The sequence below is a fragment of the Hylobates moloch genome, unplaced genomic scaffold, assembly GCF_009828535.3.
Source record: "Hylobates moloch isolate HMO894 unplaced genomic scaffold, HMol_V3 SCAFFOLD_10, whole genome shotgun sequence".
NCBI classification, from domain to species: domain Eukaryota; kingdom Metazoa; phylum Chordata; class Mammalia; order Primates; family Hylobatidae; genus Hylobates; species Hylobates moloch.
In genome coordinates this window covers 22,670,152-22,691,171 of record NW_026652285.1, presented here as the reverse complement: position 1 = coordinate 22,691,171, position 21,020 = coordinate 22,670,152, and the positions used below count along the sequence as shown (strand labels likewise).

Below are 21,020 nucleotides of genomic sequence, written 5' to 3'. Positions count from 1 at the left end.
GGTATGCGCCACCATGCCTGGCTAATTTTTGTATATTTAGTAGAGACGGGGTTTCACCATGTTAGCCAGGCTGGTCTCAAACTCCTGACCTCAGGTGATCTGCCCGCCTCGGCCTCCCAAAGTGCTGGGATTACAGGCATGAGCCACCCTGCCTGGCCTAAATCATTTATAGAGGTGGGGTCTCACTATTTTGCCCGGGCTGGTCTCAAACTCCTGGTCTAAAGCTACCTCCCACCTCAGCCTCCCAAAGTGTTAGGATCACAAGCATGAGCCACCATGACTGGTGCAAGCCCCCATTTTATAGACGGGGAGACCTTCCTCAGAGAAAGGAGGGAGCTGTCAGGGTCACCAGTGGTTGGTGCTGAGCCTGGCCTCCTGCAGGACTCCCAGGCCAGGATGCCAACTCTCGCTGCCTCTTCTTTATCTGTCATACGCAATCATACGCACCTCTGGTTCCATCTGACCAGACTGTCGGTTCCCCTGGCCCCCGCTCTGCACCCCAAGGCCATCTTCCTGTCTGTCAGCCTGGTCTCCCCTGCTGTCTGACTCTATCTTTGGGCCACTCATCTCTCTGCTGCTGCTGTTGTAATGACAGATGAGGTTTCAAGGCTCTACCAAACAAGCCTGTCCATCAGGAACGAGGGGAGATCTCAGCTACTTTCCAAGGTGCCCCACCAGCCCCGCAAACCCAGACCCTTGGGGAAGGATGCCAGCATCTCTTCAGGTCCTGCTCCCGGCTGCCCTTCCACTGGTCACAAGGACTCTGCCATCAATCAGGTCAGGCTGCCCCTCCTTAGCAACTCTCCCCCAGAATGTCCTCCTCCTATATCTGGCCTCCCCAGACACCCGCTTCCTCCTCATAGGTCCTCCTGCCTGTGAAATCCCGCCTGGCCTGGGAAAAGGGCACCAGACTGGGAGTCAACAGCTGCCGCCTCTGGCTTCTTACAGATTCCTTAAGTCTAACCTCAATCCCTCCTGCTGCAGAAAAAGTGCATTTCTCCTGGCTCAATCTCTGTCAAAGCCAAGCCAAGAAGATAGGGTGGCCTCTACTTACAGAAGTGATTCAAGTCTCTGCCTGCCCCTCTCTTCCTGGTCTCCTCAACCGTCTACTACCCCGACCCTTCTCCGAAGGGGCCACCCTCAGCCAGGCCAGGGTCTGGCCACTATCTCCCAGCCCATCCTTGGTACCTCCCAATTCCCCCTTCCCCAGCCCTCTCCATGGTTCACCCAATCCAGCCAAAGGTTCAGATCCTCCCCTCATAAACTCTGTTACACCCAGAGTTCAGAAGATCACCCCAGGCTGAGGATTCAAAGGATCCCAGAAATTATTCATAACATATCCAACTCTGGCCTGTTTACCTTGATTTTTTAAAAGTATCAGTTACCCATAAAGATCCTAACAAATATGAAAAGGAAAGGCAATTATAAAAGATCCTTCATTATTCCACACACAAGAGTCAAAGATTTTGCCAACAGCCTCACTTTATAAATGCAAAAATAGGTCCAGAGAGAGAAAGTAACTTGCCTAAAGTCACACAGCAAGTGAGATGGCGGGACTAGAAGCCATGTCTCTGGCCACCCTCTGTGTGGTTTCCCTGAAAATTGGTGGTTCTCACCAGCAGCTTCTCGGCACGTCAGCTCCACTGCCCTCTGCCCACACTTCCCACTGTCAGCCTCATTCCCCTCCCACCCCCCACATACTCTTCTTCTCAACAGGGACCCAGGTCTGTCTCAGCTACATGCTGGGACCATTAAAGTCAAGAACATTGCCACTGCCACTGTGCCTGGTGCCAGCACACCCCTGAGACACAGCAGGTCAACCACAGCACTCGCCTCAACAGCCCCTCCTCCCTCACCCCACCTGAGGGGCACCCATGCCAATGATGCACAGGTCTCTATCTTCTTAATCATCTCTATCGAGGGGCCAGGCTGCAAATTACCCATCTCCCCAACCCCAGAGAAAGCCTAGGTGCATAGGGAAAAACAGAGACTATGAGAATTATACCATGAGGGATTCCAGGTAGATCTCAGAAAGGACTTCCAGGTGGGAGAGATGAGTTTGGAGAACTGGTAGCGGGGAAGAGGAGTGTGCAGAATGGGACACCTCCCTCCACCCCCTACCCCAGCGCCCCATCTAGAGCCAGAGTAGCTGAAAGCCAAAGGCTGCCAGGGCAAATGGGAGCAGGTGTGAGGAGGGGGACCCTTGAGCCTAGGGGTGCAGGAGCAGCAAGTTGCTTCTTCCTGGGCCCACTGCCTCTCTACTGACACCAAATAGGCAAGGGAAGGTGACCGAATGGCTACTGCCTTCCCAGGGAGAGACGCTGTGTCTCCACCATCCCCCTGGCTGCTCCCACCTATCCCTAGCATGGATCAGCTTTGGGGTCGGGGGTGTGGCAGAGAAGAGGAAAAGAAGGCATGGCTGGGGCAGGGGCCTCCCCAGGCTCCCATCTCATCAGAATTCAGTCTTGCCTGGGGTGATCAGGAGTCCTGATGACTCTCCCGCTGTCCCCTTTCAGAGCCCATGGCCACAGAGCCCCCTCTCCTAAGGTCCCTCCAGTATCCTTCCAGTGGGGAAGGAGAGGTCCGGGCATCGGTATCTCCACCGTCACTCACACACCCTATGTGTTTGGGAAAGTGGGGTGCCTATCCACCTGCCCACAGCCCACAGCGCTCCTGGCCTCCTGCGGACAATGCCCCCCATCGCGGATATCGCCAGGCCGTCCACACCTGCCCATGCCCACACCTGCCTGCCCGTCCCTCCCCGCCCCCGGCCCACCCGGGCCGGCTCCGGCCAGTCCTACCTGCTCCTGGCTGGGGGCTCAGCGCCCGGGCAGCCTCCCTGAGTACCAGCACCAGGAGCCAGAGCTCGCCTCGCATGATGGGTGCCCGGACCTGCCCCCGGCCTGCTTGCTGCCCCGGCCCTGAGGAGGGAGGGGGCGCTGGCTCAGGCTCCGGCCGCGCGGTCCCCGGGGCTGGCGGAGGCGCGGGCAGCGAGGAGGCGGCGGGGAGCGGGGCCGGGCGAGCTGGCAGGAGCGGCGAGAGCGCGAGCGGAGCGGGAGGCTGCGGCCTCCGGGAGCAGGCGGGGAGCTGGGGGGGCCGCTGGGTCGGTGGGGGTGGGGGGGAGCTGGGGCAGGGGGCGGGGCGGGGGGCGCGGCGTCGTTGGGGGCTCTCCCGGCGCCTGCCCTCAGCCCTCCCGGAGCGCTCCCCTAGAGCTCCTGCAGCCGCTCCCAAGGCAAGGGGTGCAGAGTAGGGGACAGGGCGGGAGCCCCTCGGGCTGAGAGAACCCCTAGAAGCATCAGCCGCCCCGCGCTCCTCACTGAGCTCCTGGCTCCCTTTCCCTCCTCCGTTCCGCCGGGAAAGCTGCAGAGAGAAGGCCCGAGGGACTGGACCCCTGGAAGGGACAGGCGCCCCCTCCCTGGGCCACAGGCCCCTGCCTGTCCCCCGCCCCCAGCTCCTCCAAGCTCTGCGACTTCCTGAGCTGTTCTTCGGAATTCGGTGCGTCTCTGATGCTTTGTCCTCCAGCCCCCACCCCCAGGAATCTCCCCCTGCAGCAAAGACCCCCAGCTTTTCTCCCCAAGAGGGGCCTGAATCCCACCCCCCTTCCATGACTCCACCTTATCCCTCCACCCCCCATTTACAGCACCGATTTGCCCCCCAAGCCTAGCAGACGTGAGAGTGGAGGGGGCCTGGCTACCCCCTACTCTGCAACGGCCTGGACCCCTTCCCACGAGTAGGTAACCCAGGCCTCCTGCCTCTCTGGGGCCCCCAGGCCTGCTCAGGGCCAGACCCAATCAAACTTCAAGCCAGCCCCAGACGAGGAAATGGCTCATCCCACCTGCCACCACCTTCTAACAGGCTCTGGGGATGGATCATCTTTTCATTTTTTCTTCCAGGACAGAATAAAAATACCCGCAATGTAGGATATTTAATAGACGGCAAGGAATCAGGTCAGGACACGAAGGTGCCTCTTCCCTCCCCTGACCTACTTCATTCTTGTGACGGCAAGGAGCTGGGGCGCTGGAGAGTGGGAGACGGGGTGAGGGGGCATCCTGGCTTCTAGTGGGCTGGGGCCTAGGGACTAGAAAACCGCGGAGAGGAAGGGTGCGAACGCTGAGCGCCATTGGAGAAATTTTCCAGGAGGAGGTATATGGGTGGCGACAGAAGGTACACTGTGGGCTGGAAGAGGCGGATTCCGTGGCACTGAGGTTAAAAAAAAAAAGAAAAAGAAAAAAAAACACCTAAGAAAGGAAACAACTAAAGTCTCTCTAATCTCTTAGAACGCCGGTTCCTCCTTCCGCCGGGTCCAGAGTCCCAGAGACTACTTCCTCCAGCCCTAAACCCAATGTCCCCTTACCGTGGAACAAGGCAAGGCCGGTCTGTAAATTCTTCTTGATGTCTAATTTAAATCCCAACTTGGCGGACTCTCAAACAGGATCAGATAGGCTGCGGCTACTGCTGCCCTCCTCCAGCTGCGGCTTCTTGCTGCCCTCAAGTGGCCACGTGACGAGCCACAACCCTCTCGTCCTGCGAGTTTCCTCTTTCCCGGGCCTGCCCACCCCCTGTCTCCAACCTCCTGCCTTCCTCGAAGTCAAGGTGAGAAGTCTCGGGACGGATTCCAGCTCCAGCCCCGGCGTCTTTGCACCTTCCTCCATCTGGGGTACCTCATGGTCTGTCTTACAAGAAGAGCTCAGGCTGAAACAAACTTGTAAATAGTGGAAGCAAATGTGTAAATTTTAATGTAAGCCTCTTGAACTTGAGATCGTAATCACCTGGAGGGTGTGTGTGTGTGTGTTTGTGTGTGTGTGTGTGTGTGTATTTTGTTTGTTTTTTGAGACAGGTTCTCGCACGTTGCCTAGGCTGGAGTGCAGTGCTGCCATCATAGCTCACTGCAGCTTCCAACTCCTGGATCAAGCGATGGGGAGCGTATATGAAAACACAGATTTCTGGACTCCGCCCTCAAGTTTCTAGTTCACTAGGTCTGGGATGAGGCCCGAGCGTACCCAGGTAATGATGCTGGTCCCAGGACCACATTTTGAGAGCCACTGCTGTTGAATCCCCAATTCCTTGCAGTCCCTCACTGCTCCTCGTCTGCCAGTAGGAGTAAAAGCAAACAGCTTAGGAAAAATCGACACCCGGGACAAACTTTAGTATCTCGAAAAAGTCAAAGAGGGGGCACCCGGATTTGAACCGGGGACCTCTTGATCTGCAGTCAAATGCTCTACCACTGAGCTATACCCCCTCCGTTGACAAGCGGCCGCCGGTAGTCATTTAGTGCTATTGCTGCGCAGGCGCTGTGTGGCGTTCCCAAAGGGAAGTGCAAGTGGAGTAAGACGTTTACAAGAGATGGAAAAAATACAACTCCCAGAATAATTACTCACTTGGAAGCAGGGATTGTTTCCTGAAGCTCTGAGCTGAAGATTCCCACTGGCAGTGTAAGAAAATGTATTCCTGGGGTGTGGAAGGACAAGTCTCTCGAAATATTTCACTTCGGGGGCGTCCCACTCTCCTGGCCTGCAGAAGCCCCCTTGCCACGTCTCGGAGCTTCTTTCTCCCTCCCACATGCTCACGCGGCTTCTCCCGACCTGTCTTCCCCAGCCCAGCCCTTAGAAACTCAGCCTCCTTCCCGCCATGAAAGAGCCGTCGGGGTCACTGGCCAGGCTGACCTGGGGGTGCGCTCGCCTCCGCCCTGCCATTGCGAGGTTGAGCCACCCGCACCGTGTTCCAGGGTTCCGCCCGGAGCTCCTCGCCCTCACTCGCATTGCATTCCACCCTGGGTACACACACAGGCTGAGCCACTGGCAGGGGCCAGGACTCCATCCTCACTCGCCTGCGAAAGCAAAAAGGGTGGCAGGGCCCGAGACTCCCTCCCATTCCATCTGTGCGGGAACTCTTTAGGGGACCTCCGGAGACCAACAAAACTCCAAAGTACAGAGGGGGCACCCGGATTTGAACCGGGGACCTCTTGATCTGCAGTCAAATGCTCTACCACTGAGCTATACCCCCGCCACGCCGCTGTCTTCTCATTAGAGTAAATTTCTATGGAATAGGGGTGTGGTCTTCATTTTTCCCTTAAAGTTTTAAATCCGCGGGTTGCATCAGGATACCTATTGAAAAAAAAACACAAAATATAGTGGGAATGGCTAGAACTCCTGAGTTCTTCCTTCATAGCCACGCTTTCGGAAAAACAACTAGATTAAGGAATCTTGGGCCAGACACGGTGGCTCACGCTTGTGGCTCACGCCTGTAATCCCAGCACTTTGGGAGGCCGAGGCGGGTGGATCACAAGGTCAGGAGATCGATACCTTCCTGGCTAACGCAGTGAAACCCCGTCTCTATTAAAAATACAAAAATTAAATTAGCCGGGCGTGGTGGCCGGCGCCTGTAGTCTCAGCTACTCGGGAGGCTGAGGCAGGAGAATGGCGTGAACCCGGGAGACAGAGCTTGCAGTGAGCCGAGAACGCGCCACTGCACTCCAGCCTGGGCGACAGAGCGAGACTCCGTCTCAAAAAAAAAAAAAGGAATCTTGGGTCCTCTATATCCGTGCCTAGACTCTCCCCCAAATGTCCACTGACTGGCTTGAGAAAAGGACTGTCCCCAGGACCGCCCCAGGTCTAGGGATGTACAGATGAACAGACAGGATCTCCATCTTGTCTCCTGGGCTTTTCCAACCCCAGGGTCGCTCCTCCCCTTCTGTCAAACCAAAAGCCAGTTTGAGGAACAGACAGAGAAGGCTGAAATAAGAGGTAAGCAGTTTTCAATAGCATTTATTACAGCCTTATAAAAATCCTAATACAGTATTTTTTAAAAATCCTGGCCGGGCGCGGTGGCTCACACCTGTAATCCCAGCACTTTGGGAGGCCGAGGTGGGCGGATCACGAGATCAGGAGATCGAGACCATCCTGGCCAACATGGTGAAACCCCATCTCTACTAAAAATACAAAAAAATTAGCAGGGCGCGCTTATAGTCCCAGCTACGCGAGAGGCTGGGGCAGGAGAATCGCTTGAACCCGGGAGGCAGAGGTTGCAGTGAGCCGAGATCACGCCACTTCTGCACTCCAGCCTGGGCGGCAGAGCGAGACTCCAACAACAACACCAAAATAATCATAACACAAAGACAAACAAAATAAGCAGCCCCTGTAGAAATCTGGTATATTTGGGAGGAGTGGGATTCACATTGGAAGGACACTGGAAGTAAAGGGGATGCCGTGGAGTGGCTTAAAGTCCAAGAGCTGTGGTCAGAGTCAGCATCTCAGAGGGAATGGGAAGACGAGGAGAAGTGGAATCCCTGCAGTGCAAAGGGCTGTCCCTATCTGGGACGTCCTGTCCTCCTCCATTTCCCCTTCCAGTTTTTGCCTCCGCCCTCCTCCTCTTGAGCCCACCCTCTTCACCTTTCTAGAATCTCCTTTGCCCAAAGGGAATGGGACAAAAATGGCTGAGGGGCTAAAAAGCCTGAGGGTGGGGGTAGGTTTGAGGAAATGAAGAGCAACTCCAGCGGTGTCTTTTTCTTTTTCTTTTCTTTCTTTTTTTTTTTTTTTTTTGAGACGGAGTCTCGCTCTGTCGCCCAGGCTGGAGTGCAGTGGCGCGATCTCAACTCACTGCAACCTCTGCCTCCCGGGTTCAAAGGATTCTCCTGTCTCAGCCTCCCGAGTAGCTAGGATTACAGACGCCCGCCACCACGTCCGGCTAATTTTTGTGTTTTGTTTTGTTTTGTTTTGTTTGAGACGGTGTTTTGCTCTGCCGCCCAGGCTGGAGTGCAGAAGTGGCACGATCTCGGCTCACTGCAACCTCCAACCTCCCGGGTTCAAGCAATTCTTCTGCCTCAGCCACCCGAGTAGCTGGGACTACAGGCGTGCACCACTACCAAGCTAATTTTTATATTTTTAGTAAAGACGGGGTTTCACCGTGTTAGCCAGCTGGTCTCCAACTCCTGACCTCAAGTGATCCTCCCGGCTCAGCCTCCCAAAGTGCTGGATTACAGGCGTGAGCCACCGCGCCCAGCCTCAGGGGTCTCTTAATCTGCCCCCCAACACACACACACACACATTATTCCTACAGAGAGATTGAGGGCTGAGGAGAGGGAGAGGGTTCCACTCCCTAAATCTGCAACATATCCGACATTTCCCTGACATCTCCAAGAAGGATGCCTGCCGCCATGGAGTGAGGAGCAACTTATTCTGCTGTGCTGTCTGCAGGAATCCAAGGTATGCAGTCCAGCTTCTCAGCAACGGGTTGGGAGAATGGTGTCAATCTCACTGTCCATAGCAGCCACTGCTCCCACCAGAGAACCACAGAAAAGTAATAAATAGCCACTTGATTTTCCACCCATGTTGACCATGCAAAACCCCAAAGTTTCTGGTTGACCTCAGACTGGAACATCAGTTAGCAGTGGCCTGAGATTCCATCCCCTGCAGCCTGGCAGGCAGCCTGCAGGGAGGAAGGAACAGGAGGGGTCGGCCTATCCCAAGAGAATGATGGCCTTCAAGTCTCCAGCCCTTGCCCAAAGCGGACTGGGTGCAGGAACCAAAGTTACATCCAATAATTCAATTAACAGAGATGAACTGACTTGAGTAGCTGCTGTGCATCAGATACTGTGCAAGGCTCTGGAGTTACTGGTGAAAAAGTAGACATGCCCCTGAGGCTTACTGTCTAGTGGAAGAGATGGATACTAAATAAATGGTCAGACACATAATTCTATAATTACATACTGTGATAAAGGAAATATACAGAGGCCTCTGGATGCCTGAGAGTCAGGGAGGGCTTCTCTAAGGAAGGAGCCTGGAGACTCACCTTGCTGGGCCCCTTAGCTGTGTCTCTGGGCAAGGATTCTTCACGGTGATCTGTGCCAGAAAGAGGTTCCCTACGCAAGTTCCCCCATTAGACTGTAAGCAACTCCGGCGCATGGGTGGAGTCTTGGTCATCTCTCTATCATCTTCAGCCTCGGTCTGGCACCGCACAGGGAACATGGGGGGTACTTAGAAAATGCTGATTGGGCCAGGCGCAGTGGCTCACGCCTGTAATCCCAGCACTTTGGGAGGCGGAGGCGGGTGTATCACCTGAGGTCGGGAATTTGAGACCAGCCTGACCAACATGGAGAAAGCCCGTCTCTACTAGAAATACAAAAATCAACTGGGCATGTTGGCGCATGCCTGTAATCTCAGCTACTTGGGAGGCTGAGGCAGGAGAATCACTTGAACCCGGGAGACGGAGGTTGCAGTGAGCTGAGATCATGCTATTGCACTCCAGCCTGGCAAAAAAAAAAAAAAAAGGCAGGGATGACCTGTAATCAGACTTTGGAGGCCAGGCGGGATGAAGGTCAGAGATCGGTGAAACCCCGTCTCTACTAAAAATTAACCGGGCGTGGTGGCTCACGCCTGTAATCCCGGCTACTCAGGAGTCTGAGGCAGGAGAATGGCGTGAACCCGGGAGGCAGAGCTTGCAGTGAGCCGAGACCCCGCCACTGCACTCCAGCCTGGGCGACAGAGCGAGACGCCGTCGAAGGAAGGAAGGGAGGGAGGGAGGGAAGGAAGGAGGGAGGAAGGGAGGGAAGGAAGGAGGGAGGAAGGGAGGGAAGGAAGGAGGGAGGAAGGGAGGGAAGGAAGGAGGGAGGAAGGGAGGGAAAGGAAGGCAGGGAAAATGCTGATTGAACTGACTGTGGGTTGTGGAAGAGGGTTCTCCTGACCCACAGGGTGGCAAGGACACTGCTAGAAATGTGTGGTGTCTTGGACTGACTTGCCTAAAGTCTCCCCTTCTTCAAAAAACACACCTGGGCCAGGCGTGGTAGCTCACTCATGTAATCCCAACACTTTGGGAGGCCGAGGCAGGAGGATCGTTTGAGCCCAGGTGTTTGAGATCAGCCATGGGCAATGTGGCAAAACCCTGTCTCTACAAAAATACAAAAATTAGCAGAGCATGGTGGTGTGCGCCTGTAGTCCGGGCTACTAGGGAGGCTGAGGTGGGAGGATCGCGTGAGCCCAAGAGGTTGAAGCTGCAGTAGGCCATGTTTGCACAACTCTACTCCAGCCTGGGGGGTGACAGAGGGAGACCCTGCCTCAAAAAAAAAAACAAACAAACAAACAAAAAAAGATACCTGTGTGCCCAGCCTGCCATGATTCCACTTGACAGGTAAGAGGAAAGGGAAATTTTCCAGGCCTGGTGTAAGGCCCTTTCTACGTGGCCCAGCTCCTTCAGATCCTCCAGGTGATTACTCAATAGCTACCTGCTCAGTGTCCCTTGTCAGATAACTTACTTAAAATTGCAACATTTCCTCCACACACTTCCACTCTCCCTTTTCTTTTCTTTGTTTTTGCTTTTGGAAATGGGGGTCTGGATATGTTCCCCAGGCTGGACTCCAACTCCTGGCCCCAAGCCATCCTCCTGCCTCAGACTCTCCAGTAGCTAGAACTACAGGTATGAACCATCATACTGGCCCAATCTCTGTTTCTTACTTTTTATTCACCTTATCATTTATCACTTTTTTTTTTTTTTAAGACAGGATCTTGCTATGTCACCCAGACTGGAGTGCAGCAACCTGGTCAGAGCTCACGGCAGCCTGGAACTCCTGGGCTCAAGTGATTTTCCTGCCTCAACCTCATGAGTAGCTTTTTTTTTTTGTAAAACAGAGTCTTCTTTTGCCAAAAGTTTTCTCAAATCCTGGGTCAACCATTTACCTTTTTTTTTTTTTTTTTTTGAGATGGAGTTTCACTGTTGTTGCCCAGGCTGGAGTGCAATGGTATGATCTTGACTCACCACAACCTCCGCCTCCTGGGTTCAAGCGCTTCTCCTGCCTCACCCTCCCGAGTACCTGGGATTACAAGCATGGGCCACCATGCCCGGCTAATTTTTGTATTTTTAGTAGAGATGGGGTTTCTCCATGTTGGTCAGGCTGGTCTTGAACTCCCGACCTCGGGTGATCTGCCCGCCTTGGCCTCCCAAATTGCTGGGACTACAGGCATGAGCCACCGTGCCCTGCCATCATTTTCTAACTGACTATATATTTTTCTTGTTTATAATCTGCCTCCCCTACCGGAAAGTAAGCTCCATGAGGGCAGGGATTTTTGTCTGTTTTGCTCACTGCTGTTTCTCCAGTACCTAGAACAGTACCTGGCACAAAGGAGGTGCTCAAGAAAGATTTGTGTACTGAATGGTGTCGTTTACTCTACAGAAACTCTAGGAGGTATAACGATCCTCTTCCTTACAGATAAGAACCTGAAGGTCAGAGCAAGTCAATGATTTCTGCCTGGAAGGCTTGTTCCCCAGGTCTCCCCGTGGCCGTCTCCTACTCTTCACTCAGGTCTCAGTTCAAAAGTCACCTCTTAGGAGAGGCCAGCTCTGACCACCAGAACTAAATCAGACCTATCCTTCTCCCCTCCATTTCTGGTAACCAGTGGGATTCTTCACATCACTTCTCAGCACCTAAGATTATTGCGGCCAGGCACAGTGGCTCATGCCTGTAATCCCAACACTTTGGAAGGCTGAGGCCGGTGGATCACCTGCAGTCAGGAGTTCAAGACCAGCCTGGCCAATGTGGCGAAAACCCTCTTTACTATTAGCCAGGCGTGGTGATGGGCACCTGTAATCCCAGCTACTCAGGAGGCTGAGGCAGGAGAATCGCTTGAACGTGGGAGGCGGAGGTTACAGTGAGCTGAGGTCGTGCCATTGCACTCCAGCCTGGGCAACAAGAGCAAAACTCTGTCTCAAAAAAAAAAAAAAAAAAAAAGAGAGAGATTATTGCGTTTAGGCGGAGTGCTACCTCATTCTCCACTAGAACAAGCCCCTGAGAACAGGGATGCTGTCTGCTCGTGGCTTACCCACCACATCTCACCTGTGGGGAGATGCCCAATTGGCTTGGCCCAGGAGCCAACTGTGAACCAGATTCTCACAGGAAAGAGGCAGGAGAAGGGTTCTGATGGTCAGTCATCCATTGGTTCAGCCAGGCCCTGGAGATCCAGGTAGGGCAGCCACTAACCCTTCCTGGGTGAGGGCACAGCAGCCTTGTATATGCCACGAGTGGTCTTTGATGGTGCTGAGAATAAGGAAATGGGAGATCTCCACCATCCTCACGGAGTCCTTCACGTCCTGCTTATTGGCAAATATCAGGACTGAAGCATCCCACAGAGCCTGTGGACAGAGAAGCCCAGCCCGTCAGCCTGCTAGCGCCCAGCCTTCCTTCATACTGCCTCACAGGCTCTCTCTAGCTCCCTCTCCAGCTGTCCCAGCAAGAGAGGCCCATGCCCGGATGGGGCAGAGATGGGGGCCCTGCCACAATGGTAGCAACCACATCAAATGACATCAGCAGCTCAAGGAAAGCCTCTTTATGACAATCCCATAGGCGGGAATTGATGATCCTTCTCATTTTATACTTGGGGAAACTGAGGATTAGAGAGATGAAGTCACTTGTCCAAAGTCCTACAGTGAATGAAAGATGGAGTTAGAACTTGAACCAGCAACTCTGGCTTCTATAGTCAATTGCACTGAAGGTATTGATGCCCTTTGTCAGGCACAAACCAGCCCTCCCCATGCTGCTGGTATAGAGGCTCTCAGAAACTGGGACAGCAGGAATGAATCTCAGAGAAGCTAAGTGACCAGCCTGACGGCACACAGCTAGTACCACTGGGCCCTCTCCCAACTGCAGGAGGCTTACCTCACGGGCCAGCATTTTATATAGCTCCTCCCGAGCGGTCAGCAGCCGATCCTGGTCTGTGCTGTCAATCACAAGGATGATGAACTGGGCAGCAGAGGGGAGCCGTGAGAGACAGGCTTTCTCTTTGGTAAATGTGTTTCCTGCCCACTGTGTTTCCCCACTGGTCTCTGCACTGCCCAGATGCCAGCCCCAGAGAAATGAAAGCATGCAGCCTCAAGATTTCACCACCCTGCTTCCATTATAATGGTCTTTTTTTTTTTTTTTTTTTTTGAGGCGGAGTCTCGCTCTGTCACCCAGGCTGGAGTGCAGTGGTGCAATCTTGGTTCACTCCAACTTCTGCCTCCTTAGTTCAAGCGATTCTCCCACCTCAGCCTCCCAAGTAGCTGGGATTACAGGTGCGTGCCACCACACCCAGCTAATTTTTGTATTTTTAGTAGAGACAGGGTTTTGCCATGTTGGCCAGGATGGTCTCAAACTCCTGACTTCAGGTCATCTGCCTGCCTCAACCTCCCAAAGTGCTGGGATTACCACCAAGTGAGCCACCACACGTGGCCTGTAATTGTCTTTTCTATCCAGACATGGGAATAGCACACCTCTGACTGTGTGGCAGAGGCTGTGCTACACAAGCACTGGGTGTTCATGACTCCATTTAGGCCTCACCACAACCCTGTGGACTTGGTACTGTTAGTATCCCCATTTTACAAATGAAGAGACTGAGGCTCAGTGAGGCTATGTATCTTGCTCTTGACCACAAAGCTGGTGAGTAGCAGTGCTGGAAATGGAAACCAGCTCTGTCTCGGTCCAGGAATTAAACCACTGAATTCTACTCCTGCTGGAGTAAGAAAGTAAGGCCCCTAGAGAGAAGGGGCCTACCCCATCCAGTGCATCAAACAGAAAGCTGCCAGCAGCTGCCAGGAAGTACTCAAACACGTTAACAGGCAGGCACTGCACTGTGTTGAGTATCTGACACATATACATTACATATTGGTTTGTTATTTAATTTTCACAACAACTTAGGGAGATCATTATATACATGTATATATAAAACTTTTTTTTTTGAGACAGAGTCTTGCTCTGTCGCCCAGGCTAGAGTTGCAATGGTGCGATCTCGGCTCACTGCAACCTCCGCCTCCCAGGTGCAAGCAGTTCTCCTGTCTCAGCCTCCCGAGCAGCTGGGATTACACGTGCCTGCCACCACGCTCAGCTAATTTTTGTATTTTCGGTAGAGGTGGGGTTTCGCCATGTTGGCCAGGCTGGTTTCGAACTCCTGACCTCAGGTGATCCAGCCGCCTCGGACTCCCAAAGTGCTAGGATTACAGGTGTGAGCCACAGCAACCGACCATTATAATCTCTATTTCACAAGTTGGGGAACCAAGGCTCAGAGAGGTTACCTGACTGTCTGATATCACACAGCTGCCTTGGAGACCCTTCAGCCCTGGTGCTCTCCTCACCTCAGTGTTGGAGTAATATGTGTTCCAGATAAAGCTCAGAGCCTCCTGTCTCACTATGTCCCACATGAGGAAGTGGGTCTTCGGCAGAATGATCTCCTCCATGTTGCTGCCAATGGTGGGACACGTATGGACCACCTCATTGGTCAAGCTGGGGAGATAGGAGTGGTCACCAAGAGCTCAGTCCAGCCTACTCCCAACTCTGGCCCCCAAATGCTCTACTCCCAAAGCAGTCTGAACCTAACTCAGAACAAGTCCGCCCAGGTTCACCAAACACCTGCTGGGAGCCAGGCCCTGTGCTGGGCCCTGGGGAATGAAGACAGGAGTGAGACCAAGCCCTGCCCTGGCTTGGACCCCAGAGAAGGGAAACATCTTAGAGCAGGCTCCTCAAACTTTATCTCTTTTTTTCTTTTTATAGAAACAGGGTTTCTATATAAGCCTGTGTTGCCCAGGCTTATCTTGAACTCCTGACCTTGGGCTCCTGTCAAGAGATCCTCCTGCCTTGGCCTCCCAAAGTGCTGGGATTACAGGCATGAGCCACAGAGTCCAGCCTCCTCAAACTTTCATATGCAGTTGAATCACCTGAGAGTTTTGTCAAAATGCAGATTCTGACCCAGTGAGTCTGGGCTGGGGCCCAGGGTTTTGCCTTTCTTTTTTTTTTTTCTTTCTTTCTTTCTTCTTTCTTTCTTTCTTTCTCTCTCTCTTTCCTTCTTTCTTTCTCTTTCTTTCTTTCTTTCACAGAGTCTCACTCTGTCGCCAGTCTAGAGTGTAGGTACAATCACGTCTCCCAGGTTCAAGCAATTCTTGAACCTCGCCTCAGCCTCCTGAGTAGCTGGGATTACAGGCGCATGCCCCCACGCCCGGCTAATTTTTGTATTTTTGTAGAAACGGGGTTTTGCCATGTTGGCTGGGCTAGTCTCAAACTCCGGACCTCAAGTGATCCGCCCACCTCGGCCTCCCAAAGTGCTGGGATTATAGGCGTGAGCCACCTCATCTGGCCACGGTTTTGCTTCTTTTTTTTTTTTCTTGAGATGTAGTCTCTCTCTGTCGCCCAGGTTGGAGTGCAGTGGCACAATCTCAGCTCACTGCAACCTCCACCTCCCTTTGTCGCCCAGGCTGGAGTACAGTGGCGCATTCTCAGCTCACTGCAACCTCTACCTCCCGGGTTCAAGTGATTCTCCTTCCTCAGCCTCCAGAGTAGCTGGGATTACAGGCATGTGCCACCACGTCCGGCTAATTTTTATATTTTTTTAGTAGAGACGGGGCTTCGCCATGTTGGCCAGGCTGGTCTGGAACTCCTGTCCTCAGGTAGATCCACCCGCTTCAGCCTCTCAAAGTGCTAGGATTACAGGCGTGAGCCACCTTGCTCAGCCCTTTGTTGTTGTTGTTGTTGTATTTTTAGTAGAGATGAGGTTTCACCATGTTGGCCAGGCTGCTCTTGAACTCCTGATCTCAGGTGATCCGCCTGCCTCGGCCTCCCAAAGTGCTGCGATTACAGGCGTGAGCAATCACGCCCGGCCATGGTTTTGCGTTCCTAATAAGCTTTCAGGTGATTCCTATGTGACTGGTCTGTAGACCACACTTTGAGAAGCAAGGGTTTAGAAAAATGAGATAGACACAGTGAGGGACATCAGAGAGGTGCTTTGTTTAAAGTGACATAGAAAATATACACATGCTTTTATACGTAAATAATGCTTCTGAAAAGTTACCGCAAAATTACAATAGGAGGAAAACTAGGAGCTACAGGCAAGAAGGAAACTTACTTTTCACTGTGTATTCCTCCATTGTTTGAAATTTTCCTTTATAATTTTTAAAAATCATTTACATGTATTACTTTTTCATGGAAAAGCTTCTCCTAAGTAAAGTACTTTGGAGGCTGTAAAATGGGAGAGGTGCCATCCAGAGAGCGAATATCGGGGAAAGCTGCGATCGGTATTTACTCAGCACCACCCACATGTGCCAGGCTTGCTAGACCAGGAGCTACAGAGCCTCAGTGAGCCTTTGGGTTTGAAGAAGGGGAAGAAAGTTAACTGGCAGCGGGGACGGGTGAGAAAGGAGGGACCTGCTGCTAGAGGGAGCGAAGAGCAGGGAGGCAGTTTGGGACACTTGGCAGGCCTGGAGCTGGGTTTGACAGGGGCCCCGGGAAGATGGAGGAAAGCAGTGGGAGCTAGGGTTGCCTGTACGGTGTAGGATTTGAATGCCAGACCGAGGAGCCGCAGTACTAGGAAGGTCCAAGTAGCGTGCCCAATCACTCCTCCGGACTACAGAGGAGCCCGGGCACCCAGGGAAGAGCTCCAGTGATTGGTCCCCATGCCCGTCAGTCTGGTGGGAGGCCCAGCCCTCTACCCTCCCCTCCCGAGAGTCACTTACAACCGGTAGAGAATGGTGGTCTTTCCTGCATTGTCCAGTCCCACGATGATAACCTTGTGCTCTGGAAGCATCGGAGGAAGGGCAGCGTCAGGGCCAAACCCGATGACCGAGGGACTGTGTGCCCCCACCAGACCTCCCAGGAAGGAGATAGCGCTCCCCGCAGGCTGGGGACCTCTGCCCGCCGTACCGCGTCTGCTTCCCACCCAGCCCCGACACCTGCCCCACTCCGGGACGGTGGAAAAGACAGCTGAGCCCTCACCTCCCTTCACATTCTAGAAAAGTGTCTGAAAGGCCCAGGGCGCCTCTGGGCTTGCCAAGAGACGGTGTCTGGAGAAAGAGTCTAACGCGAAGTCACAATCGCAGGAAACCCGCAGCAGCCCCCCATCCCCGCCGCTGGCGCCGTTTAGCGGGGAGAAAGGAGGCTCGCCCAGCTTTGCGTCCTGGGGCGCACCGAAGCGCGGGGACCCAAGAGGAGCAGGCAGGGACGGGGACAGGGGAGGCCGCGGGGCAGTCGAGGAGCGCCCATATACGACCCTCGGAGCCCGAGGTCCCCCCGTGCGTCCGACGACAGATCAGAGGAATCCCAGAAGAGAGCGAGAGATCAAAGCGCTCGCTTGGATGCCCTGTGCGCCCCTTACCCTGGTTCCCGAAGATGCTCATTAACTTGGCGATCAGCTGTCCCATGGCACTTCCCGGGCCGGACAGGTGCAGGAAGGCTCAGCGGCCTCAGGAGCGGAGTTGGCCCTGGTCCTCGGAGCTCCGTTCCCCCTGGGAGGGTCTGGCAGGTTTTGCCTATGAAGTTAGGGAAACCCCACGCGTCACCAACCTGACCTGGGAACCCTCTGGGACGCTGGCCCTTCGCGGGCGCTATGGACACCCCAGTGACTAAGTGCTGCCTGTCCCGGGCCCGAGAGGTGCAAGGGATATGGGGGTTCCAGGCTCCAGCCCTCCCCCTCGCCCTGCGAAAACTCCAGAGTTCTCTAGGTGGACTGCTCCACCACCGCAAATCAGGGGAGACTCAGCACTGCGCGCGGAACCGGATCCCAGCTCTCCCTCCTCTGAGTGCCGTGTCTAGGGCATTAGACTGAAGCAAAACCCCAGGCGACCCGCTTTCTGTACCTACCAGCTGTGTAGTACAGACAGGGCTCACCGATCCTCTCTGAGCTGGGAGAATATTCCAACCCTCCACAGATCTGCAGTCGGTTCCCTAGCGTGGGTCTTGTGGGCCCACTCAGTGCGTTCCCCTGGGGAAGGGCAGGGTCTCCCCTTGATGCTTGGCAACTTCTAGGATAAATCGGTGCTCCTACAATTCACAGACAAACCCACTGCCCAGGCACAGCTTCCTGATCCCCAAAAGTGGGCGCCTGAAGACAAGGATGGAGCATGAAGAGAGGTCCTCCAGCTGGAGACCCCGCAGAGAGGCCCCAGATACCTGGCAGAGGAGTACATGGGCCAACAGAGAACCAGGAGGCCAGGCCTGAGGAGGGAATGGAAGGCGGAGTTTCCTGTTGTTGCTTGTGAATTTCTTTCTTTGCTTAAGCTGGGGGGGAAAAAAAACAAAAAACAGATAACAAAAGGAAAAGTCCAAAAGGCAACGTGCCCTCAGGCTGCAGGAATGGTTAGCAGGAGATCCAGCCAACACACCAGGGAGCCAGCTCCTTCCGCCCCACTGCACTGCCTTCCTACAGCTTCCACTAAGGTAATGACCTTCCATTAAGGTAACAACTTTCTAACTGGTCTCCCTGCTTCTACCTCTCCTTTCCCAGGGCATCCTGTCCATGGCCCTATTAACCTTCCTAAAGCACAGCTCAGGGTCTGTAACTCCCCCAGCTCATAGACCTTCAATGGCTCCCTATTGCTCACTGGATTCAGATCAGTCTCCACTTGACATTCAAGAGCCTCCACGAACAGCCCCCACCTGCCTTCACAGGTTTATCTCCGACACTCTGCATCTACTGGTTCCTGCCTACACATGCCCAGCTCTTTCTGACGGTGCCTTTACTTCTGCATTTCCTCCTTGAGTGCCTTTCACCTTCTCAGAAAGGAGAATGCCTCAGACCCATTAGCTGCCCTGCCGTAAAAGCCACCTGCTTCCCCAGCCCTAGTTTGGTTCTCCAGCCACATGGGGCTTCTCCCTACACTGGGATTATAGACGGGCAAGTCTGTTTCCTCCCATCAACTGTGAGTCCGAGGGTGGGATTCACATCTTGTTAACCAGCATATGACCCCCCCGTCCACCGCCCAACCACTCCCTGCCTGGTCCAGAACCCTGCACACAGGAGGAATGTGTTGCTATCAGACTGATGTAGAATGAGTTAAGCTACAGCCTGAGAAATGGCACTTGGAGTATTAAAAAAGGAATGTGAACACAAGTTTAAGAGGCTTGAGGAAGGCTGGGAAGTTTGCAGGAAGAAGGAAAATAGCTCACTAAATACAGACTTTCATCCCACCCAGCTTGGTGCCCAGAGTTAGAAGGATAGAGTTGACTGCCAGAGCCCATCTGGGCTGATTGCATTTCAGCCTTAGGAGAGAAGGAGCCAAGTCTTGGGCTGGGGGGTGGGGCACCGAGGGTGCTGAGGGAAGCAGCAGTGTCTTAAGCATTTTACCATCTGTTTCCTGGGGGGAGGGGGATGGGGGGAGGAACATCTTAGTGCATGCTGCCCTCCCCACCTCCTCTTTGCAGAATTGAAAGTAACACTCTGCAAGCTGGAAACACATTCAGTAAACAGACAAGGAGAGGGCATCTCTCTGAGCGTACTCTGGCTCCGGAAGCTGCCTGATAAAAAAAAAATAATAATAATTAAAAGAGAAAAGAAGAAAAAAAAGAAAATAGAAAAACAGACAAGAAGATCTGCCTCCATTTTGAGGCCCAGGACCTGGATCTTAAGAAGCATTCATTCATTTGACAAATATGAGCCAGGAAATACATGAAGTAGACAAAACAGATCCAGTCCAAGTCTTTATGTTTTTGTTTTGTTTTGTTTTTTGAGGCAGAACCTTGCTCTGTCACCCAGGCTGAAGTCCAGTGGCAGCATCGCAGCTCACTGCAGCCTCCCCTCCCAGGCTCAAGTGATCCTCCCACCTCAGCTTCCTGAGTAGCTGGGAGTAGAGGTGAAAGCCACCACTCCCAGCTAATTTTTTTTTCTTTTTTTTTTTATAGAGGTAGGCTTCGCCATTGGTCTCCAACTCCCGGACCCAAACAATCTCCCACCTCAGCCTCCCAAAGTGCTGGGATTACAGGTAGGAGCCACTGCTCCGATTCCCAGTCTGGGTCTTTATGGAGCTTGTGGTCTAGAGGGAGAGACAGATACATACATACACACACACACACACACACACACACACAAACACACACACACCTCTGAGAAACAGTAGGAAGGCCTGATTTAGAAGGAAAGCAAGGCACCTTCTCTGAAGACAATGAGAGGTGAACCCAGCTGGACTTCCTGGGTCGAGTGGGGACTTGGAGAACTTTTCTGTCTTACAAGAGGATTGTAAAACGCACCAATCAGCACTCTGTAGCTAGCAAGGGGATTGTAAAATGCACCAATCAGCACTCTGTAAAAACACACCAATCAGTGCTCTGTAGCTAGCAAGAGGATTGTAAAATGCACCAATCAGTGCTCTGGAAAATGCACCAATCAGTGCTCTGGAAAATGCACCAATCAGCAGGATCCTAAAAGTAGCCAATCACAGGGAGGATTGGAAAAAAGCGCAAACTGGGTGCAGTGGCTCAGGCCTGTAATCCCAGCACTTTGGGGGGGGGGGGGGGGGGGGGGGGGGGCGGATCACAAGGTCAGGAGTTCCAGACCAGCCTGACCAACATGGTGAAACCCTATCTCTACTAAAAATGCAAAAATTAGCCAGGCATGGTACTGCCCACCTGTAATCCCAGCTACTCAGGAGGCTGAGGCAGGAGAATTGCTTGAACCTGGGAGGCGGAGGTTGCAGTGAGCCGAGATCATGCCATTGCACTCCAGCCTGGGCAACAGAGTGGGACTCTGTCTCAAAAAAAAAAAAAAAAAAAAAAAAGAAAAGAAAAGAAAGAAAAAAAAGGAAAAGAAAAAAGCACACTCTGATAGGACAGAAACGGAACATGGGCGGGGCCAATAAGGGAATAAAAGCTGGCCACCTCCCAGCCAGCAGCGGCAATGTGCTCGGGTCCCGTTCCACGCTATGGAAGCTTTAGTTCTGTTGCATTCTTTCGCTCTTTACAATAAATCTTGCTGCTGCTCAAGCTTTGGGTCGGCGCCATCTTTAAGAGCTGTAACACTCACCGCGAAGGTCCGCGGCTCCATTCTTGAAGTCAGCGAGACCACGAACCCCACCAGCAGGAACCAACTCCGGACACAAAAAGATTATTGGAGCTAAGACAAAATTTTTCTCTAAGATACTGAACTGGGACAGCCCCTTGTCCCTGGACCATGGTGGCCTCAGCCTAGGTTCAAGCCCAGCCTGATCAATGTGGTAAAAACCTGTCTCTACTAAAAATACAAAAAACTAGCCGGGAGTGGTGATGCATGCCTGTAATCCCAGCTACTTGGGAGGCCGAGGCATGAGAA

General features: G+C 53.3%; 2 protein-coding genes and 2 non-coding genes across 8 annotated transcripts in view; all 4 read right to left on the bottom strand.

The window, feature by feature from the left end:
• PLXDC1 (plexin domain containing 1) overlaps positions 1-4,424 on the bottom strand; it is an 87,212-nt gene extending 82,788 nt beyond the window's left edge. Inside the window, exon 1 of one of the 5 annotated variants that reach the window (XR_009215256.1) lies at positions 2,802-3,451. Coding sequence is in view for 2 of the 5 variants with exons in the window: in XM_058445533.1 (XP_058301516.1) it covers positions 2,802-2,877 (76 nt within the window). In the remaining 3 variants the exon portion in view is untranslated. Of the gene's footprint in view, positions 1-2,801; positions 3,452-3,835; positions 3,885-4,354 lie in introns of those variants that run through there. The other 4 variants (XM_032163439.2, XM_032163440.2, XM_058445533.1 and 1 more) reach the window with 4 other exon arrangements.
• A 743-nt stretch (positions 4,425-5,167) lies between these two features.
• On the bottom strand, positions 5,168-5,239 carry TRNAC-GCA (transfer RNA cysteine (anticodon GCA)). Its single transcript has one exon. It is a non-coding gene; the product is annotated as a tRNA-Cys (tRNA).
• Positions 5,240-5,931: 692 nt separating this feature from the next.
• On the bottom strand, positions 5,932-6,003 carry TRNAC-GCA (transfer RNA cysteine (anticodon GCA)). The gene has a single exon. It is a non-coding gene; the product is annotated as a tRNA-Cys (tRNA).
• Positions 6,004-8,375: 2,372 nt separating this feature from the next.
• On the bottom strand, positions 8,376-17,544 carry ARL5C (ADP ribosylation factor like GTPase 5C). The gene is made up of 6 exons (XM_032163436.1): positions 17,097-17,544; positions 16,459-16,519; positions 14,092-14,239; positions 12,641-12,724; positions 11,966-12,117; positions 8,376-8,424 (listed from the first exon to the last, which is right to left on the bottom strand). Exons 1-6 carry the CDS (start codon positions 17,140-17,142, stop codon positions 8,376-8,378), a joined length of 540 nt encoding a protein of 179 aa, XP_032019327.1. The 5' UTR covers positions 17,143-17,544.
• Between the last annotated feature and the right edge of the window lie 3,476 nt (positions 17,545-21,020).

What these genes read in the sequence shown, in the direction of transcription:
- ARL5C (XM_032163436.1), bottom strand. Translation starts at nt 17,142, where the DNA reads ATGGGACAGCTGATCGCCAAGTTAATGAGCATCTTCGGGAACCAGG. An exon ending in CATATTACTCCAACACTGAG is followed by an intron (nt 12,725 to 14,091) that starts GTGAGGAGAGCA and finishes TCTGCTGCCCAG; the next exon opens with TTCATCATCCTTGTGATTGA. An exon ending in ATAAAATGCTGGCCCGTGAG is followed by an intron (nt 12,118 to 12,640) that starts GTAAGCCTCCTG and finishes CTCTGTCCACAG; the next exon opens with GCTCTGTGGGATGCTTCAGT.